General features: G+C 39.9%; 1 protein-coding gene across 1 annotated transcript; it reads left to right on the forward strand.

Annotated features, from left to right (window-relative positions):
* Positions 1-29: 29 nt before the first annotated feature.
* On the forward strand, positions 30-18,466 carry LOC108280146 (ATP-binding cassette sub-family D member 2). The gene is made up of 10 exons (XM_017494926.3): positions 30-2,492; positions 3,793-3,973; positions 4,416-4,537; positions 10,381-10,549; positions 11,473-11,567; positions 11,874-12,019; positions 13,205-13,350; positions 14,013-14,097; positions 14,197-14,322; positions 15,763-18,466. The coding sequence occupies exons 1-10, from the start codon at positions 1,539-1,541 to the stop codon at positions 15,977-15,979; spliced, it is 2,241 nt and encodes a 746-aa protein (XP_017350415.1). The 5' UTR covers positions 30-1,538; the 3' UTR covers positions 15,980-18,466.
* The last annotated feature ends 262 nt before the right edge of the window (positions 18,467-18,728 follow it).

An 18,728-nucleotide genomic window follows, 5' to 3' on the forward strand; every position in this document is an offset into this window, starting at 1 on the left:
GATTTCACGTTATGGTGTCACTGCAGGAAATTCATTAGGCTAAAATATTTATAGTTCATTATTTTGTATTGTGTATCTTTGAAAAAAAAATGTTCCACCGGATGACGGTCCTCTAGAGTTCGGCTCTCAAACTAAATCTGTTTAATCTAGGCCTATAGGGTGCATTCAGACAGTCTGCCTCATGAAACACTCTTTACTCATCCCGATAGCCACCAAGGATCAGACAGCTACCTGCCTATGAGATATGTATACTGTGTCAATTCACTGTGATGTGTCGTAAGCCAAAGAGTCAATTCTGCAGTGAACGCTGGGAACCGACTCACATTTTTGTGGAGATGTCGGCGAGGCATGCAAACTCTTGCAGTGTAATTGAATCGAAATGTTTCCATGGAAACCTCCTTTCAACATCCGAGCTGTTGCTTAGTGTGAATGATGAGGTGAGTGTTTGACTCCCAGCTGTGTGTATGAGACAGAAATGACAGGGAGAACTGTATGGACACTCCCGGGCAAAAGAAAAAAAAATGGGCCAAACCCAAAATGGCAACATATTAAAGTTCTAATGGTCTTAACAACAAATCACTGGTAATAAAATTAGCAAGAATTAAACAAATGCACTCCTGAGACCCCCTGTGCCACCATTTGATACCATTTGCAAGTGTTTGATATAAAATTAAAACTAACACACGTCTCTATGTACAAAATGTAAATAACTTACAAAGTAAAAAGAAATAAAACAAATAATACAAAGTATTTAAAAAAATTAAAATAAAAAGTTGTCCGCAAGTTTACCCACAACGATTAAACATTTAAACAAATCAAAGGGACAAGCTATCCCATACTAAGTTACGATTGGTTCAATTCTTACTAATTTCCTGGATAATGATTTGTTTATAAGACCATTAAATTTCTTATATTTTGCCATTTGGTCTTTTTTTTTTAACCAGGAGTGTAGGCCTCAATATTTATTTCATTCTGGATACATGGAAATGGATCTTCTTAAAAGCACAAACACAGGAGGCACAGTAATATTAATGCGGAAATGTTTACTGTATAGGCTTGTATACACTTGCTTATTTATGGATTATTTAAATGGAGCCCATATAGTGCATTTTCATAAGAAGGTAAAGTAATATCCTGAGAAATAATACCAGTTATAGTTAGGCAAAGATGAATATCATGGTGGCAAAATATGGCAAACGGTGTCTCGGTTTAGAAAAGAAAGGCATCTGGGAGTCGAACGAGTCGGCTCTTATCCTTGAGCTGAGTCAAATGATCTGACTCACTGATTCTTTGGCTCAGCCGGAATTCCCATCAATAACATCTAAGAGCACAGCTCGTGCACAGTCATATCACTGATGTGACCAATCGTATTCCTCGGAGGCGTGGCAAACGCGAAACGCCGCATCGTAACCGGAGTGACGGAAAGAAGCAAAAAACGGTGCTGCAGCAAACCGGCTCACCAAGAAGAGTGAATAAGGATTTGCATAACCCGATGGATGCGGATTAGAGAGCTCCGGCGGTGAATATAGGGGGTAAAAATGAGCAGCATATTGCATGCAGCGTCTGAGGTGAAATGGAATAAGAGCGCAGCGGCCAGACGAGCCGTGATCCTCGCAGCAGCTGCATACGGCTTAAAAACCCTTTACCCTGTCATCTACAAACGGCTCGGTAAACGCACAGAGCGCAAAAGCACCGCTAACGGACAACGAGAGCAGAATGGACTGGTGCCGACGCATAGATCTGCATTAGAAACCGTTTCCGGTCCTGATGAGAATCCCAGGACGCCCGGCGTGGACGCGCGGTTCTTTAGACAGATCCTCGATCTGATCAGAATCATTTTTCCGAAGCTCGCGACCCGAGAACTAGCCTTGCTCTCCTTACACTCGGCGGCTCTGGTCTCGCGGACATTCCTGTCCATCTACGTGGCCGGCTTGGATGGCAAGATCGTCAAGAGCATCGTGGAGAAGCGGCCGCGCAGCTTCATCGCCAAGCTGATGAAGTGGCTGCTCGTGGCCGTGCCTGCCACATTCGTAAACAGCGCGATCCGCTACCTAGAGGGAAAGCTCGCGCTGGCCTTGCGCACGCGCCTCGTGCAGCACGCCTACGCGACCTACTTCGCCGGCCAGACTTACTACCGTGTGGCGAACATGGACGCGAGGCTGGCCAATCCCGATCACTCGCTCACGGAGGACGTAGCGATGTTTGCTCAGTCTGTCGCGCGCCTCTACTCCAACCTCACCAAGCCAGTGCTAGACGTTATCCTCACCTCATACACGCTCATCCAGACCGCGAGGTCGCGCGGCGCCGGGGCCACGGGGCCCACGCTGCTAGCCGGCCTGGTGGTGTTCATCACCGCTAAAGTGCTGCGCTGGTGTTCCCCGACGTTCGGCCAACTGGTGGCTGAGGAGGCGCGCAGGAAGGGGCATCTGCGCCACGCCCACTCGAGGATTATCGCACATGCGGAGGAGATTGCCTTCTACGGAGGACACAAGGTGAGTCCTTGTCTAAAGTGTTGAATTTTGGAGCAGTTGCAGTGTGTAGTATGCATTGCGCATCACGCGCATTTCTCTTATCCAGAAACATCGTAAAGATAGTTACAGTGGCTTTTAACGAAGATATGTGTGCCTCAAGTTTTTTCAGAACTTAGTTTGGGCTGCATTAGGGATCTTATTGGATATTATTCATTCATTCATTCATCTTCAATAGGCTACCTGCTTTATCCTGGTCAGGGTTGCAGTGAATCTGGGTATGAGGCATGCCATGGACACACCCTGATTGGGACACCAGTCCATCACATGGCACCATCTATTAAAGGTCGACCCACAGTGGATTTTACGGATACCGAAGTTTTAAAAATTGATACTGATTAAAAACATAACACTCAAAGTAAAATATTGCCGAACTTTATCACGAAAATAAACAGTACTGACTGTACCATGAAAATGTACAGTACTTTTTCTTAAATGAAATAAATATATAAATATGAATATGCATTAACTAGTAAAAATGATAAAAGTAACTAAGATATACATCCAAACTGAGCCAAAAAGTAACACCCCAAATAACAAATAAAAATAGAGACATCCAAAATGAATAAAAAAATTTTTTTTAAAAACAAACAAACAAAAAAAACACTTCAAATAACACAACAAATTTTGTCAGTGCTAGTTTTTATTTCACGCCTTTCTCGTACTGTATAATGACAGCAGACTCTTTTCAGCCGCTCCCACAACGAATGCAACCGGGAAAAACTACCAGTGTGGATTTTTGCTAATAACCGGAACTCCCAGCAATCGGTTCTCTGTGCTGATTAATTGCCAAAACCAAACAATTGGTCGACCTCTACCATCTATACTGTACATAAAATTCACACTTTTAATAGTAATTTAGCATTACCTGTCCACCTAGTGGCATGAATTTGTCAGGTGGATGGAAACTGGAGAACCTGGAGGAAACCTATGCAGACATGTACAGAAACTCTACACAGACAGTAACCCGAGCTCAGAACTGAACCAGAAACCCTGGAGCTGTTAGACAGCCGTGCAAGTAATTTTTTTTTTTTTTTACTATTGTAGGTGTTAAATGTTCACAGAAGTAATTCAATCTCTGGAAGAGATCATTAAAAACTATAATAATTCATTCAAGCACATAATAGTAGTTTCAGCACTACTGTAACAGCTTTGTGTGTTAATTCAGCACACTAGCTATTAATTAATTGCTGAGGATGTTGCTACACCCCTGCTTCATGTATGATATAAAATTCTGCACCTTTTTTTCTTTTCTATGGGACAGGTAGAGATGCTGCAACTGCAGAAGTGCTACAAGGCTCTGGCTGAGCAGATGAATCTGATCCTGTCCAAGCGCTTGTGGTACATCATGATCGAGCAGTTCCTCATGAAGTACGTTTGGAGTGCATGTGGCCTTGTTATGGTGGCAGTGCCCATCATCACTGCCACCGGCTTTGCTGACAACGGTAAGCATCTTAAGCAATTTCACTTACTGTTATTGTTTCAGTAGGGTTCAGGATTTCTGTGGATACATAACTGTGAATACTGTGAAGTTTTACCGTTACTGTAGAAAGCATGTGGTTCGGGAAGTCCGTTTATTAGAATTCTTAATGAAAGGAATCCATTCATAAAAGACACGGAAGAATTATGCAGTATGTTGAAATGCAGTGAGCTCATTATCAATGCTGTGCCAGTAAACAGACACAAAGATCCCTGGGTTTTATGCATTTCCTTTCCATTCTTTTCCCAGACATAATCAAACGAGTGTCTTCTGATAGAGTTGAAACACAAACAGATGACTACTAATTATCATGATTTCAGAATTACAACAGCACTGTAATTGCGAAGTGTGTACTATTGTGAAAGTTGATTAGAGTTTGAAACTTAACATTACATCCTTCTTTATAGAACTTGCAGATGGCCAAACGCAGGTGTTAGTGAGCGAGAGGACAGAAGCCTTCACGACTGCACGTAATCTTCTAGCATCAGGGGCAGACGCCATTGAGAGGATCATGTCCTCCTACAAAGAGGTAAGACCGAGTACGAGTTCCTGTTTGTTGTTTTTTTTTTTTTGATACTGAAATTAGTAACCTACTTAGTATTAATTAATCAGGGAAATCACAGAACAATGGTGGGCAATGGTGGCTTGGGGGTTAAGGCTCTGGGTTACTGATCGGAAGGTCGGGGGTTCAAGCCCCAGTGCTGCCACTGTTGGACCCTTGAGCAAGGCCCTTAACCCTCTCTGCTCCAGGGGCACTGTATCATGGCTGACCTTGCACTCTGACCCTAACTTCCTAATATGTTGGGGTATGTGAAGAAAAGAATTTCACTGTTCTGCAATATATATGTGATCAATAAAGACTCATTCATTTAAATAAAATTGCACACATGTATGTAGGCTACTAGGTTCGTTCTTTTTAACGCTGACTAAATTAAGTGCTTTAGCTAGCAAGTAGGGTGCTTGTGGAGAAAGTTTAGTTTCACTTCAGAAAAAGGCTTTTATATAGCTTTAAGTAAACTATGTTTTATTGTTTTTGGTGCATCTGAATTTTGTACGAGTATAAGTGAGCACTGTATCAGATCAATACCAGTATCGGTATCAATGCATCCCTAAATACAGTATAATAAAACAGTACAATAAATATAGGTGCTACAAAATTTTTTGAATGAAAATTATTTTTTTTTAATAGTAAGACACTATGATGCACGTTTTTATACGTTTAACCTATGAAAGCCACATTTAAACTTGTAATTCAGTGAAAAATAATAATAGATTTGATGCAATCCAGAACAATTCAGTATTGTAAAAACAGGTCAGTTTTAATGGGAAAAGGTGTTTAAGGAGTTTGAGGCCATAACTGGGTTACTTGGGACCGATAGGCACAGAGTCTATGCCTCTTTTGCTGCCATTGACAATTACTGTACAGTAGGTGGGACTGAATTTAACAGAGACCAGGTCTACTTCCTTGACACTGACAAGCATAGTGTCCACATCTCCCTCACTGGGGCTGACAGGTTCAGAAGTCATACCTTCCTTACAGGGACCGTTCCCTCCTTTCCTGGACTGAAGGGCTCATAAAAACATGGTCGAGAAAGAGAACCAGGAAATAAAATAAATCAATTTGGTCATTTTTCTCAATTATAATATAGCAGTAATAAAAAAAAATGTATGTTGTGTTGTATTGTATTATATAACCGTATAATTCACAATATGCTCATACTAAACATCTGTTCAAAGCACGTAGTACTGTTTGACTTTACAGTATACAGTGATTTATAATCCCACTATATAATCCCAGAAGAATATGGGTTCCTTTTTGAGTCTGTTTCCTCTCAAGGCTTCTTCCTAATGTCATCTCAGGGAGTTTTCCTTGCCACTGGCAGCTCTGGCTTACTCATTGCTCATTGCTCAAGGAATCTGTAAACCTACAGTAACATCCAGATTCTACTAAAGCTGCATTGTGACATTGTCTATTGTTGAAAGTTGTTAATTTGTTAAAACTATAGAATGAAAATGAATTGTACAGAATTTCATTCACTGTTGCCTCCCAATACCAAGTTGAATTGCTTCATCTTGACACTCACAAATAATAGCAATAGCAACAATTTGGCTAATAAGTATACAGAGGTTGAGAGAGAGAGAGAGAGAGAGAGAGAGAGAGAGAGAGAGAGAGAGAGAGAGAGAGAGAGATAGATGTGTTAAAGACTTCTGAGACATTTAGAGCCATCTGAGGTCTGAAGAATCCTTTGGGATATGAGAGTTATACATAAAGAAAGATACAGTATGTAAAAAGGGTAAATGGGAAGCTCCCTATTGTGCTTGAATATAACTCACAGTACACTTAGAAACACAACTTCATAGCAAATGTTTCTACATGAATTTGAGCTTTTCTACTTTGGCTAGTTTGCATGTTTTGCTAGATCCCTGTTTGAAATGCCATTTCTTGAAAAGCTGTGAATTATGCTAATAAAAACAAAGAGGAGCGATTTGTAAATGTACTTTGAACAAAAATTGTATAAAGACAAGGTATTTTATGTTTTACCTAATCAACTGCATAGTTTTTTGAAGATAAACGTTTATTTTATTTTTTTTAATGGATGCATGTAACACATTCCAAAAAAGTTGGGACAGGGGCAATTTAGGACTAATAGCGATGTGACAAGTTGAAATAAGAAGGTGATGTGAAACAGGTGAGGCAATCGTCTAATCATAGTATATAAGGAACCACCAAAAAATGCCTAGTCCTTCAAGAGCAAAGATGGGTTGAGGCTCCAAATCTACCAACAGATGCGTCAGCGAATAATCCAACACTTTGAGAACAGCATTCCCCAAAAACAAATTGGTAGGATTTGGGGCATTTCACCTTATACAGTGCACAATATAATTAAAAGATTCAAGGAATCCGGTCTAATCTCGGTGCTTAAAGGGCAAGGCTGAAAACCACTTCTGAATGTCCGTGATCTCCGATCCCTCAGACGTCACTGTCTTCAAAACCATTGTAATGGATATCCTAACATGGGCTCGGGAATACTTTGGTAAACCTTTGTCAGTCAACACCATTCGCAGCTGCATCCACAGATGCAAGTTAAGGCTTCACTATGCAAAGCAGAAGCCCTACATCAACACTGTCCAGAAGCACAGCCAACTTCTCTGGGTTCGGTCTCATCTGAGATGGACAGCAGCACAGTGGAATTGTGTTTTGTGGTCTGATGAATCATCATTTCGATTAGGTTTTGGACAAAAGAGCCGTTGTGCTCTCAGGGCCAAAGAGGAAAAAGACCATCCAAGCTGTTATCAGTGTCGGGTCCAAAAGCCAGCATCTGTCATGGTATGGGGGTGTGTATGGGGGTATGTGGGTGTGTCAGTGCACATGGCATGGTTATATGTGCGGGCAGCATTAATACAGAAAAATATGTAAACATTTTGCAGCAACATATGCTGCCATCCAGAGCAGGACAACGCCAAACCATATTCTGTCCGGATTACAAGCGCATGGTTGCGTAAACGGAGAGTGTGGATGCTAGCATGGCCTGCCTGCAGTCCTGATCTGTCTCTGATTGAGAATGTGTGGCGCATTATGAAGCATAAAATAAAGCAACGAAGGCCCTGTACAGTTATGCAGCTGAAGAAATGCATAATGGATGAATGGGCGGAAATTCTGCTTGCTAAACTTAACCAACTGGTGTCTTCACTCAGCACCCAAACGCTTAATAAGTGTTAGTAAAAGAAAAGGTGATGTTACACAGTGGTAAACAGTCTACTGTCGACTGTTTGTTGCAGTCATCAGATTTTAAATGAGTGTATGTTTTCAAAAATAAATTAATTTCACAAAGTAAAACATAAAATAATTTGTTAATAATGTGTGTTTCAATATAGAACAGAGTGAACTGAATTTTCGAGTGACTCTTTTTTGTTTGTTTGCATTTTCGATACTGTCCCAACTTTTTCAGAATTGGGGTTGTACAAACAATGGACTTGCTGCTGCAGCTCCTCCACACAGAATGTTGCCCTCATCAATGTGAGAAAAGGTTTCAGCATATCTGGAAAGTCAAGTGCAAACTAATTTGTAAAGCACGCTGTTGGGTCAAGGAACTCGAGTAGAGATGGGTCAGTGAAGCATGCTGGCAGGTCAGGAAACTTGAGCATCAGTAAGTCTGTTAATTTGCACACCAGTGAGTCTGGGGCAACCATCAACCTTGATGGAAAAAAGGAACCCAGTTTGAGATGAAAACATTACCAAACATAGACTGCTATGTATGTTTGCCTCAGAACAGGGTATACAGAGCCACTCACCATAGACTGGTAGTATGGCGTCCTTAGGATAGGCATTCGTGGTGGTCTCAGAGATGCTCATGCTCATGTTGTTGGGCAAACTGACTAACTGCATGGGACACAAAGGTGGTTTCATACCTCCAACAACAATTCTAACACCACTACCCACTACATTCACAGCGTCAGGGACTTTCAATATTTGCTTAACTCTTTGACTGACTCATAAACTGGGTATCCATGAAATGTTTTTCTGGTAAGCCATCAAAGATCATAACATACATTTAACTCTCTTCAGAGATTAGGCTGGTGATTCACACTGTAACACTATTCATGCATTCATCTTCTGTTGTGTCTTGGTCAGTGTCATGGTGGATCTGGAGCCTATCACAGGAACACCAGGCACAAACCGGGAATACACCTTGGACCAGACTCTGTAGTAACACTAGGCTTTATTTTGATAGCACAAGATGGTTTCATGGGGCTTGTGGGCAAAAAAGCAGATATGTGAAGCAGTGGGAAATGGTAGTTCATCACTCTAGCAAAAAAAGTGACATACCTTGCAGAGTCTCACAATACACAGAGATTACAATATGCAAGATACATAACAAGCACAATTACAGGCCTATTAGAGGGTGAGACTACATTGGTATGTAACCTATACAACATGCGAATGGAAGTATGCTAAGTAATACAAGAATAATCATAGTCCTGATCATAGCATTGGACCTTTCCTGCTTTCAAACATCATTAGCAATAACGTATGTGACATTACAGCTCCTAGATCACACTTCCCTCTGTTCCTATATAGCTTTGGCATCTGGATATCTCACTGAAAGATGGCTTTGGCCATGTGTTTTGGCTCTAGTGTACCACTGTGAGTCTTAGTGATTAAGTGAGAGATTAAATCTACCATCTGTTGATTAGCAGCAGTTAGTCTTACATCACAAATGCTCAAGCTCAGGCATTCTGCTGTCCTAAAGACCATTATGGAGAGGCTCCCTGACTCAACCATTTTCAATCAATGCATATCCTTAATCTCATGGGTAGAGCTCATCACTATGGCAGCAGCATCCAGATTTGTTGACACTTGTTGTTGTCCCTGAAGACTGCAAAGGACTTCCCCTGCATGAGTCTGAGGAAGGCAGTATATCTATGCTTCTCTAAACACAACTCTTGCTAAATATTCCCGTGAGTTTTCAGAGTGAATCAGTAAGATCAGCAGAGCTGACTTGGTTACTTTATGGCCTTTCACATATGCAGCATTTAGTCAGATTTAATCAAACCCTGGTGCATTTTCCCCCTTTGTCAGTTAAGAAGTGTAGACCAAAACAGTTTGAAACCGTCTAATTGATGTGCTAGTCCAGTTCCAAATGAACTCCAGCATGGTTGGACACAGTGAAAAAAAAATCATTTGACCCTAAATTGACCCAATCACAGGTAGTGAACTAAATAGTAGGTAGTGCTAAATAGTAATAGTATGTTTTCTTTTTGGTAGTGCTAAATAGTAAATAGTAAACAAAAATTCTGTAGCTGCCAAACCAATCCACGAGGCACAAACTGAGCCAAAGGACAGAGCTGTAGCTCTGCAAAAATGCAATCTGTTCTGCATATTTAAGACTGATGAACAAAAAAAGAACATGCTGGTTACAGTATTAATTTATATGTATATACAGTAATCGATTATTGATAGCTTGGGTGATTTTGAGATTCCTGCAAGCACTTGGAAAAAGTTTGTTTACATTCTTCCATTGTCATATTTCAGACCAATTAATTCATGAATGAAAATTACGAGTACTGTGCATTTTCTGTCATACATGCCCCTCTGCCTATTTTGTTTGTTTGTTTGTTTGTTTGTTTAATTATGTGCAGTGTGCAACCAAACCAAATCCAAACCAAATAGCTAACAAATCAAAAGTATCATTTTTGCTCCCTTAAATCTTCGAAGGCGATAAATTAATCATGTGCAGAAAACCCCTTTTTATAATATTGGCTCAGGTTTAATAAATATCAGTTCTTGGAAAATGAACTAAGCCAGCCTCGGATAAATACAGGGTTGGATTGACTTAACCCCACTGACCAGACTCTTCCTGTGTTCTGCAGGTCACTGAGCTGGCCGGATACACAGCCCGCGTCCACAACATGTTCCTGGTGTTTGAGGAGGTGCAGAGGGGAGTGTATAAGCGTGCGTTGGTCTCCGTGACAGCAGCAGCTGGAGAGAACGGTGGCGGGAGGCCTGAACTGCACATTGATGGTCCATTAGAGATCAAAGGTACAGCATTAACACAGGGGAATAGTGCGCATGGAGCTACAACCCTGACTTAAATAGACTAGTTAAAAACCCATCGGAAATATTATAAAGCTTGTCTTTATATTTTCTAGTACAGATGGCAGCAGGATTCAGAATCAAGTAGCAAGGTCCAGCATGGCACGAAGAAATATTCGAGCTAATATATTCAGAAAATATGTAAGCAGCAAACAAAAAATATCCCTATAACCTTTTTATGGTTGAGGGACAGGAGAAATAAAATATCAGTAGGATGATGCAACAGAGCAATACCAACTAAAAACTGATCCTTCAGATGCAATTAGAGAATTTGCTTCTACATAATACATGAATTCTCATATGCAGACTGAATGATAGACAACACAGAAGCATACACCCGCTCAGATTTTGCATGCCTGCATTTTCCATTTTGCTAGCCTGAACATGCGACACATATTCTGCTGGTATTTTCATGGTTTCTGAAACATTAGACATGCTTTTTTTAAACTGACCATAGTTACAGTAGATGCTCTACTATTTTGCTACTAGAAGGCGACACATACAGCCTGTTTCATACAGTGCTTCTTATAGGAATACTTAGATGTAAGGATTATAATTTTCAGCAGTATTTGCTAAATTGTAAGCAGTGTTTAATCGATTGGCTCTCCAAAAGCATTCTGTGAGAAAAAACTAACAGTTGAACCATCAGACATTAGCTAATTTGCGATTTAGATGAGCATCCAGGGACAGTAACTGGATCTGTTGATGTGGTCCAGTTCATTTTACAGCTAGCCACTTCATTATCTTTTTTTTTTTTTTATTCCTGTATTCTAACATAAATAAAACTTTTTCCCAACAACAAAATGATTCTCAAAAATATTATATATTTTTAAAACTTCTGATTTAGCCTTTTTTTTTTTCCTTCTTAGGAAAAGTGATTGATGTGGACAAGGGTATAGTGTGTGAGAATGTTCCCATCATCACTCCAAATGCAGATGTGGTTGTTTCCAGCCTGAACTTTAAGGTAAGAAGTAGGACATGTCCCTTGTTTTATAAAGCACATGATTTGTATATAATGGTTTACTTTAAAGCATCAGTCATTGCTATTTCAGATCTGTGAGATAAGTATAGCACTTGATAACACCTAAGCAAAATAGATTTAGGACTGCACCAGTGAAAACAGCCTGACAAGAGTAGTAGAAACATGTTTGAATAAAAAAAATAAGAGCATTTACTTCATCACTTTGGTTGTTAAAAACATTGCAGGAATGTGTTTATGAAAGTGTGTGTGTGTGTGTGTGTGTGTGTGTTTGTGATGTATGGTGTGTAGGTCGAGGAGGGTATGCACCTGCTGATCACAGGACCTAACGGCTGTGGTAAAAGCTCTCTCTTCCGCATCCTTAGCGGTCTCTGGCCTGTGTACAGTGGCATGTTGTACAAACCTGCTCCACAGCACATGTTCTACATCCCACAGAGGTGAGCACACACACACACACACACACACACACACACAGTCATTCAGACATATACCGATCAGCCATAACATTAAAACCACTGAAAGTTGACGTGAATAACACGGGACCAGTCAAAGGGTGGGATATATTAGGCAGCAAGTGAAAAGTCCGCTCTCAAGTTTGATGTGTTGGGCAAGCGTAAGGATCTGAGCAACTTTGACAATGGCCAAATTGTGATGGCTGGAAGACTGGGTTAGAGAATCTCTTAAACGAAATGTCAGTGTCCTCTTTCAGCAGGCTAATGCGCCCTGACACACTGCAGAAAATGTTCAGGAACGGTTTGAGGAACATGACAAAGAGTTCAAGATGTTGCCTCCAAATTCCCCAGATCTCAATCCGATCGAGTATCTGTTGGACGTGTTGGACAAACAAGTCTGATCCATGGAGGCCCCACCTCATAACTTACAGGACTTAAAGGATCTGGTGCAAACGTCTTGGTGCCGGATCCCACAGCACACCTTCAGAGGTCTTGTAGAGTCCATGCCTCGACGGGTCTGAACTGTTTTTGCGGCACAAAACAGGCGGTGGTTTTAATGTTATGGCTGTTCGGTGTATTGTCCATTTACTTGCACAGACAAAACACACATGTCTAGTCACACAGCCATCCACACCAATTCACTGCAACATACACCCACCTACCCACCTATACACACATTGTGACAGATACTCCACCACACCAGGGGCGTAGTCCATGCAGTGTAACAGGAGTGAGACGGTAACTGAAGCTGGAAGATTCTGCTGAGAACAGGAAACTTGAGCTCTTACTGCTGAAATATTTATCAGGCTCACACATTTCACTCTGTAGTACAGTGAATATTCAAGATGAAACAGGAAGTAAAGGAAGAAGCATTATTAGAATTTTGGATCTATTGTACTAATATTTTATACTAATATCCTTATTATTATTATTATTATTACTATTATTATATTCTAATTTTAATTATTATTTAATTAATCATGTATTAACAGTATTGTGAATATCAGCACAAAATAGAAATGAGGTTTGATTTAATTATTCCAGTTTATTTTTATGTTATCAGTACTGACAGGGTCACATTCGCTAATTCAAACATTCCTCAGCTCAAGTAAGGAACAGACTCAGTAGAGCAGCCGTCACACTGTGCTAGAATGTGCATCCTCTTTACAGGCCTTACATGTCTATTGGGACACTACGAGATCAAGTGACCTACCCCGACTCTGTGGAGGACATGCATGAGAAGGGCTATAGAGACAAAGACCTGGAAGACATTCTGGATATTGTCAACCTCAAACACATCGTCACCCGAGAAGGAGGTACGCTGGCCGCGCCACTCCTGAATAACTTTTACTCAACTCCACTTAAAAAAGCCTTCTGATCCGCAAAAGGCCTTTTGTAATGAGACTGAAGCTTAATGAGGTTGTTCAGAGTCAGTGAATGGGATACGGATATGTCTGGATGTGAGAGAGAATAGAGAATGGGTGTTTTCTAGCTAGAGGCAATTTAACCACAGTATTACGAATGCTTAATACGTAATGTGACTTTTACCAGGATGACTGTGACCATTTTAATAATAATTTCTGTTGTGAATTTTCTAAATGTCTTTTTTCTGCTATTTTCTTCTGAATGATTTGAGCTGGGCGGAACTTTACAGTCAGCTCCAGAATTATTGGCACCCTTGGTAAAGATCAGTAAAAAAAAAAAAAAAGTAGTTAATTGTTGTAGTTAATTAGCATTAAAAATATTAGCCTCGTAGCTTCAGTGCAAAACTAAAAAAAAAAGCATCAGCCTCCATATACTGTATATGTTTACCAACCAATGCAAATCCATCCCTCTTATAATGCAACTTGTACTTTATGGAGTATGACTATCCGAGTTATATGACTATCCGAATGCATAGTCAAGTATTTCTGCAAAACATACAATATAAACACGTTGCATATAAATATGATTACGTGATTTCTGTTTGTGTTTGCAGGTTGGGAAGCAGAGGTGGACTGGAAAGATGTGCTGTCAGGAGGAGAGAAGCAGCGGATGGGCATGGCTCGCATGTTCTATCACAAGTAAGATATATGCAGCCCATGCCGTGGGCAAGATCATCACTGTGCGCCTTAGATTTGTCTTAACATCTGAACCTCTCTCTCTATCATTCATCTCTTTAGGCCCAAGTACGCCCTGCTGGATGAATGCACAAGTGCTGTCAGTATTGATGTGGAGGGTAAAATATTCCAGGCTGCAAAGGATGCTGGGATCTCCTTGCTGTCTATTACTCATAGGCCCTCTCTATGGTAAGGCATAAACACGTCACGGTTGTACTGAAGATTTTTGAGCAACAAATTATCTTATGAGGCCAAAAAATGGAGTTTTGGTGGTTCCCTCACACCCCTTTCCTTTCACATCACCCTGCTCTCACAGCTAAACAGAGTCACGATACTCTACACACAGAAACCCAACAGTGTCCTGACTAATCTTATAACAGACTTGTGGTGATAAAATAATGAATTTGTTTATACTGATTGAAAATGTCCGATAAGTTGATTGATTCCCATTTTGCCAGTGTTATGGAACGCTGGGGTACTGTGAGAAAGGCTTAAAGATTACTGAATATTACAGTTTATTGGGATATTACAGTTTATTGGAATTGATTATGCCTTCTCAGTTTTCCTATAGTGTGAATACAAACGTTAACGGCACTCACTCGCATTCTGTTTTAGGGCCGCAATTAATGATTCTTTATTTTTTTGTTTCTTTGGTTAGATAATGCCAAAAAAGATTATCAAAAAATATGTCTTTCTAGCTATATTTTTATCTAGCTATATAATATTTTTTCTAGCTAACTATAGAGCTCTTAACTAGGCTTAATTAAATAACAGGTCACTGAGTAAAATACAGAATTACTGACATTTATCAGACGATCTGTCACAGCATAAGAATAAGTGCTTATATCAGTCACTGTTTTAAAATCAATCAGACACCCAATCTAACATAAGGTCAATGTATTCCATACATTTTTTATTGGTTTCACACACATTTTTGCTACGATATGTTAGTGTAACTGATGGTCTCCTTCACTGGGAGAGGGTCTTCGTTTCATTTTGAGCCCCAAGTCATTCAATTTCGACCAATCAAATTCAAGGTTTAATTAAAGGCTGGTATCCACTGGCTGTCTCACTCAATGAAACACTGAGATGCTACATTCTTTTCACTTACAAGGTATGCATGAAGTGAGTCATATTCAGTGTGTGGAATGGACTCCAAAGCTTTGGACTTGACACTTACATGCCTACAAATCAGGGACTCGACTCTTTTTGGAATCGACTCCCAGCACCTTTAATGTGAACCGAAAGCAGATGGCAACTTGATGACTTTACACACTTTATTCAAAGTGTACATAAGTTTTGTACATAAGGAAATTAAACAGTGTAGCACTTCATCACCACCACACTGTTTATCAACACTATTGGTTTGAAGAAATAAGTTAACTGATTCACATAGCTTTGCCATTTGTGGTGTGACGTGAGGTAGAGTGTCCCACAGAGAGCTTCATAACATAGACGAACCATTCGAAACTTTTTTTATTATTGAAATTTGTCTATCACTTGTGGCAGCCCTACTGTGTTCTATTATTATATAAAGTCATTCATAAATAGATGTCTGGCTGATTTCATTAATAACTCGTGACCCACATTCCCTCACTTTGTTGTGCTCATTCTTGTCGCATGGTACAGGAAGTACCACACACACCTGCTGCAATTTGATGGCGAGGGAGGTTGGCGGTTCGAGCAGTTGGATACAGCTACTCGGCTTTCTCTCACTGAGGAGAAGCAGCGTCTGGAGGCTCAGCTCGCCGGCATTCCCAAGATGCAGCAGAGACTGAATGAACTGTGTAAGATCCTGGGTGAGGACTCAGTGCTGAAGACAACTGAGTCCAGTGAGGGGGAATGAGAGACAGAGAGCTCGGGTTACAGCACATGCAAGCTGCACGCCTGACAACAGCAACTTTTCCCACCAAGTCCCGATTGGTGAGCGCTTTGAGGCTGCAGCTCAACTTTATCCATTACAGTGTGAGTTAGGTTCTCGCCACTCACTATCCTACAATCCCAATCGCAATCCCTTGTACATTTACTAACTACTCCACACTGAAAATGAACAGGAGGGAAGTTGCAGTGTGCACGCATCCTTACACCATCCTCAAAACTAGCTGCAGTTCCTGCAGTGTTAAACAGTGATTTTCAAAGTTTGTCTCTTTCTAAAAAAAAAAAAGAAGCCTTTTTATGTCTTCTTTTCCCTTATGCAGATTTCATCTGTATATTAGCTATCTTTTATCTCAGAGTCCAGAGATAATTTTAGTTAAGCTGTTTGTAATTATCAGAGTATAATTTGCTGCTTCAGAAAATGGGATTGATTGTAACATTTTAGTGACTTTTGTGTTTTTATTGATGTACATGTGGCAATGACAGCTATCTCTGCTTCTTTTAGGAAATATCTGTACCTGCTATGATGCTGCTTATTGTTTTGTTTCTTTCTAGTGACACTAGAAAGTATGTGATTTGGGCTTATGTTAATCAAATACTTTACCGTTAACAGCTGATTTCTCGCCCTAAATTCCGAAGTCTAGTTTGATATTTGTTTAGTACCAGCTAATTCAGTGACTAATTGGTGCTATAATTTATAATCTGCTTGTGTCAGTGATCGGTTCTATTAGTAAGCGTCCTTTTTCAGTTTCATTGTTAGACTTTAAGCTTTTATGGGTTCTGGTTTGACAAAAGAGACTTAGTTTCTCAAAATCAACAAATATTTATTCATTCATCTTGAGTAAGCACTTTATCCTATCCTATCAGGAACACTGGGCATGAAGCGAGAATATACCATCGGCTGCCAGTCCATTACAAGGCACCATGCACACACGCATTCACATCTAGAGGGAAATTTATCATAGCCAATCCACCTACCAGCATGTTTTTAAGGGGTGGGAGGAAACTGGAGAACCCAGAGGAACTTGGTTAAGTCCTGAGTAAGCCTAGCTCAGGCTCAAACCAGGGACCCTTGACCTGTGAGGCAGCAACACTACTCGCTGCTCCACTGGGCCGCACAAGCCCCAAATACTTATCATTATATGTAATACATACATTATCTGCAAGCCTGTTATGATAATATAATTGTGTTCTGAACTCCAGCATGGCAGGGATGGAGAACTGTTTTGCCAAGTCCATGGCCAGCACTGGCACGGACACTCTGAGAAATAAATAAATACAATTCACACAGATAAAAATAGTCCAGAAGCACTATGGCAATAACACAGAGAACCAAATAGTTCTTTTACTTTAATGTTTTCCTGACAACAAGCCTGATCAAATGATTGCTTGCCAAATTATTGATTTAGTCTAGAATTAGCAGGACCTGCGAGAAGACAAAAATGTGTCTTATAGTCTGGACAACATGATAGACTTTAATAGACTGCAGACTAGTTATGGACATTTTGTGACCTTAGTATTATAATCTTCTGTCTCCCTTTCATTCTTAATACATATAGAAGCTTATAATAGTAAGGTCACAATTTAAATTTTTATTATTATTATTATTATTATTATTATCATCATCATCATGAATTGCTCAAACATGTCTGTCCCTTGATGGACTAATATACTGTGAATTTTGTCTGTGTTGATTTGAAGATTACCAGTCTGTGACCTATGAGCAAATGCTTTTTAATACATTACTCTCAAGCCAAACATTACGTGGTTGGACTTCGATAGGCTTGATCATATTCTGTAGTTTAGAAACATTTTCTGCTTTGCACTGGAAACTCACAATTTTAGAAATGTCTAGGTGCTTATTTCTTTACTGAGTAACTGTTTCGGTCATATGAAACATGTTGGATGCCAGAAACATTATTAGATACGATCTTCATTTCTTTATTTCTGGTTTCAGTATCTGTATCAGGGCCTGTTTCAATCTCTTCAGTAAGACATTATATTTACGTAACATTTATTTCAAATATGTAATTCTGGAATTGTAAATAGGCAGGGTTTTATATGTTTGAAACTGACGTGATATCCTATATTTTGACTGGCTTATATTTTACCTACACAGGAGTATCAGAAATCATTTTTCTGATGTGATGAATTTACAATTTACTACAATGATTGGTACCTGGATACAGTCAGCATGTTTTTGCAAAGACTTTTTCAAGCAAGTTCTTCATTTTTTTACTCCCGCACAAATGCAAATACTTTACTGTATATCTGGAATGTACAAGCAGTCATTTTGCATGTCATAATACTCCTATATTTTGTCTAACATAGGACTATGTAAGGTCTGAAAGTTGCCTGTTAAGTATCTAAACAGAGCAGAAGTACCCAGTTGAGTAACCAGTAAATAAGCAGTTAAGCATTAACGTGTGTACAGATTGTCTTATTGAAGTATTATTAAAAGCCTGTACTTCATACTGAAAGTAACTGTTACTTTATTGTAATTCTTTGTCAACATTTAAGGCACCTATAATCAGAGATGGAAACTCGAGTCTGCGACTTGGACTCTCAAGTCACAAAAGAAAAAGACTTGCGACTTGACTTGGATTCGTGAAGAACTGTCTCGAGACTTGACTTGGATTTGTGAAGAACTGACTCGAGACTTGACTTGGACTTGAAGACAGAGACTCATGAAAAACACGTCATTTTGGTTTGGCATTCTC

The sequence above is a fragment of the Ictalurus punctatus genome, chromosome 19, assembly GCF_001660625.3.
Source record: "Ictalurus punctatus breed USDA103 chromosome 19, Coco_2.0, whole genome shotgun sequence".
NCBI lineage: Eukaryota > Metazoa > Chordata > Actinopteri > Siluriformes > Ictaluridae > Ictalurus > Ictalurus punctatus.